General features: G+C 50.6%; 1 protein-coding gene across 1 annotated transcript in view; it reads left to right on the top strand.

Moving 5' to 3' along the window:
* DNAJC1 (DnaJ heat shock protein family (Hsp40) member C1) overlaps positions 1-3830 on the top strand; it is a 145126-nt gene extending 141296 nt beyond the window's left edge. Inside the window, exons 11-13 of the mRNA XM_015561458.1 lie at positions 417-601; positions 1482-1959; positions 3623-3830. Of these exons, the coding sequence (XP_015416944.1) occupies positions 417-601; positions 1482-1959; positions 3623-3691 (732 nt within the window). The 3' untranslated portion in view covers positions 3692-3830. The remainder of the gene's footprint in view (positions 1-416; positions 602-1481; positions 1960-3622) is intronic.
* Positions 3831-4177: the final 347 nt, after the last annotated feature.

Below are 4177 nucleotides of genomic sequence, written 5' to 3'. Positions count from 1 at the left end.
GAGGAAAGGAAGGGAGGCTGAGTGGTAGAGGGAAAGTCATTTCGGCTCATCCAGGAGTGGGTCACAAAAGGACACAACCCACCGAAGGACTCGTTGCATTGACCTAGCCGTTTTGACTCAGTGGGTAAAACATCAGCCTGTGGACTAAAGGGTCCCAGGTTCGATGCTTGTCAAGGGCACATGCCTGGGATGCAGGCTTGATCCCCAGTGCGAGCATACAGGAGGCAGCTGATCAGTGATTCTCTCTCATCATTGATATTTCTCTCTCTTCCTCTCTGAAATCAATAAAAATATTTTTTTAAAAATAAAAGGCATCAAATTATATGAACCACTAGCCAATTCAGCCCTAAACATAGTGAGTGCCAAGATGTATGTGGTAAGTTTAAAGAATTATAAAAAACCTTGTTCTCTTCTAGTTTGGGGTCAGGGACGAAGGGGACTGTATGCAGTATCCCTACACCACCCCACCCCACGCATCCACACGCTGCCCTCAGAAGAGCAACAAGTGGTTTTCCCAAGGATCTAGGTTTCTCCAAATGTTTCTTCCAAGACTAACTGGAATTTTGTTAGTGTCTCCGTACTGTTTGCCTAGAACCAGGAAGTAAGAAAATGCCTCCTAAACCTTCCAACTTAACCTAAATACAGGTCCCAGGGAGTTTAGTGCAGGTGAGCAACCCTGGAGGTGCCCGAAGTCGTCCCCAAGAAGGGCTCAGCGTGGGGTCTGCAGGCTTTAGGAAAGGGGGCATTTCCAGATCCTTTTCTACCAATAGAGTCATCTGTCTGGGCATGGAGGCAGAAATCGGCAGTGAGATGACGTGTAAAAGAAGCTGACCTCCACAACATTCTCCAAAGATGCATTCTGGAAAGGCAGTGTGGGGTAGCCAAGTGAACAGACAGGCGGGTCCTGCCAGAGCATTGGCGGAGGGAGGGGTGGGAGGGGTGCAGTTGGGTGCTTCAGGGCATCTCTGAGGCGACACCCGTGGCTGGGAGGCAGGGTCAGTTTGTCCACTTTCTGCCGAGCGCTGAAATGAACAGGTGTTGATCACGGTGGCACCGGAAGCGGCTTTGAGTAGAGAGCAGATCCCACAGGTGCGTGGTCACCTGCAGATGGTGGCACGCGTGAGCTCGGACACACCCGCTTGAGTTGTGCTAATGGAATTAAGGGCAACTCTAGATAATGAGGAGCCACCTTCCTAACCTCAGAAGGAGCAGCTGTTCCTCGGAGGCCCATGCGCTCTGTTCACGTTCGGTTCCAGGTCCCACTCTGAGGAGCAGTGGGACCAGGCAGAGCAGGTCCTCCCCGCCCCCACCTCTGCTGCCTTCTGAGGCTGACTTTCCTCATCGGTAAAATTAGGGCACTGATACCTGTCCTAGAGCAAAGTAAGAAGTAAGGGAGATGACATGGGAAATGCCTGGGACATCGCCTGCTGTGAGAGGCCGCTGTCCCTCCCGTCTCCTGGCGTGGCCCTTTCATCTGTGTGAGTGCCCTTTCCCACAGGGACGGTGAGGCTCTCTGAGCTCAAGTCAACAGCTCAGCATTCCAGGCCCGGCAAGGCCACCGTGGCCCTGCCCGACGACATCATCACCCAGCGGGAAGATGCCCAGCAGGCTGCGGGCGCTGGGCGCATGAGCGAGCAGGAGCAGGAGGAGCAGGAGGAGCAGGAGGCCGCGGTCCCGGAAGGCCAGCCGAGGAGACGCAAGCCAGCCAGGCTGCCCGAGGCGGCGGCGAAGGCGGAGCCAGAGGAGAAGTTCCGTGGAAAGAGGCAGAAGGACTTTGATATATCCGAACAAACCGCATCAAGCGACGAAGAGAGCCAGAGGAAAGAGAGAAGCCGCACTGCAGAGGAGCCATGGACTCAGAATCAGCAGAAACTTCTGGAATTAGCATTACAGCAATACCCAAAGGGATCCTCTGACCGCTGGGACAAGATCGCCAAATGCGTCCCGTCTAAGAGTAAGGTAGGTGAGGCGGGGAAAGGTGTGAGAGCCACCGCAGTGACCGCAGCCAGCTCTGCCCCGTCTTGGTCACAGCCGCTGTCTGCAGCAGTCTGAGTGGGCCATTACACAGACCAGGTAGTTTTCCTGAGAAAATTCCAGGCATGGAACAGAAATGTCACCCTCGGTCACCCCGCCAGCCTCTGGAGCATTTGCTCTCCCAGGTGGCAGCTCCCTCTAAGCAGAGTGAGGAGGTTTCTCAAAATCACGGGCCCCCCCGAGCTCTGTGACGAGCCTTTATCCAAGGGTCTGTGTGGTCCCAGCTCTGCATGTGGCTCTGGACTCAGCAGTAGCACGCAGCGGACCGAGACCCTGGAGGCATGTTTGTATGTGGGGTCAGTGTGAGGAGGACATTTAGGGCTCAGCTTACCCTCTGTAGCCTTGACTTTTATCCAGACTTTCCTCCCCATTTAGTGTCTGCTTCCATGCATCTGCAGACAGGCCTCAGGTTAAAACTCAGACAGACGGGAAGACGGTGTTCCCGGGGAACGCCAGCCCCACCCTGTGCCCTCTGCTCGGCTGGTGGATCTCCTCTCCGTGTGTCCCTCCTGCTCTGCCCTGGCCCCACACTGTCTCCAGGCTTCTGTCCTTGCAGCCGTGCTCTTCTGCCCGAGGCACTGGGAACACTGAGAAATCAAAGAACCAATCTCTTCTGCCTTCTGTGCCTTTTACTCAGTAGCCTCTGGGCACATTGATATTCATTTACATTCTTATTTTTTTAATTGAAATTCTATGTTGGACAATCTAGCTTGTGGCCATGAATGCCCCCAGGTGTACAGGTCTAGTTATCTATCACCTACTTTAAAATGGAGTCAAGGTTTCCCACGGAGAAAAATAAAACCATTGTCAGTTGATCTATTTGAGAAACACAGACTCCCCCTGCCTCTCCAATTGCTTTATCAGAAGTAATTATTTTCCCTAAATCTCTCCAGCATCTGTCAGGACACAGGCATCTGCCTATGTGATGAACTGACATTGGTGTAAAAGGAAGGAGAGGGGACTGGATTCTTTAGGACATTCAGAAACTCACTGACTTGGGGTTTGGGAACCTTCCTGTCTCAACCAGAAATGAGCAGCTTTTCCTGGCCTGCAGAAGTTCCCTTTCAGCCCTGACCTTAGAACCGGGTCCGGGAAAGGCTGCGGGGCTCGTCTGCTGTGCAGCGACTCCATGAGTGGCCGGAGCGGGAGGTCCCCAGCGGCCTCTGGAGAGGGGCAAACCCGAAGGAGAATATCCTGGATGCATGGCCTCATGTTTTTTGGTTTCTCTGAAATGACATGTTGTGATGAAATAGTGAAATGTTAAACATGATCATTATAGTTAGCAAAGGGAACGTCATGGTCGCAATGATAGTAGGCCTCACAGAGCTGCCACTGGCCCCTCACCTAGCGATTCGCACCCCGCCCTGAGCTGGGCGTTCAGCTGGCCGTCTCGCACCTGTCTAGCCTTACCTTCCTGTGACCACCAGACTCACCTGGGAAATTCTAGGCAGGTCGTGTGCAAAGTGAATGGACATGAGACTGTCTCCTTATCACTGGGCACAATTGGCAGGCAGGCTTACCCAGGAAGTAATTGTTTTACCTCTCTGGTTTGTGGAAGTAATTGTTTCACCTCTTTTTCTTCCTACAGGAAGACTGTATCGCTAGATACAAGTTGCTGGTTGAACTGGTCCAAAAGAAAAAACAAGCTAAAAGTTGAATATTCTGGAAGATGATGTTCACCTTCATTTTCCAAAATGAGTATTTTAAAACTCTTATGCAGAAATTTGCATTTTGTACCTCAGCATTCTATGAATCATGTGCCTTAATAAAAAAATAATAAATGTAAAGTAAATGTTGTGCTCCACTGTTTAAACAAATAGTGAGTTAAAGGAGAAAAAGAATTGGGGTATTTTACCACTTATTCTCTCATTACTACCAACTTTACTTTCATGGGGAACAAACCGAATAGTGCCTTCCAGCAATCAGACAAATACATGATTTTGAAGGAACAGATGAGTAGGCCAGCGATTTTCAACATTTTTCATCTCGTAGCACATAAACTAATTACTAAAATTCTGCAGCACACCAATATATATATAACATTATTTGCCGATCGGACAAAAAAAAGAAAAGGGTATTCTTGTGTTGGCTATTGCCATTTTTTTGACAGTCTAAGGGAAAAGAGGTCAGTGCCCCTGACTAA

The sequence above is a fragment of the Myotis davidii genome, unplaced genomic scaffold, assembly GCF_000327345.1.
Source record: "Myotis davidii unplaced genomic scaffold, ASM32734v1 scaffold376, whole genome shotgun sequence".
In the NCBI taxonomy this organism is placed as follows: Eukaryota; Metazoa; Chordata; class Mammalia; order Chiroptera; family Vespertilionidae; genus Myotis; species Myotis davidii.
The sequence above is the reverse complement of the archived record's forward strand: the minus strand, read 5'-3'. Positions and strand labels throughout refer to the sequence as shown.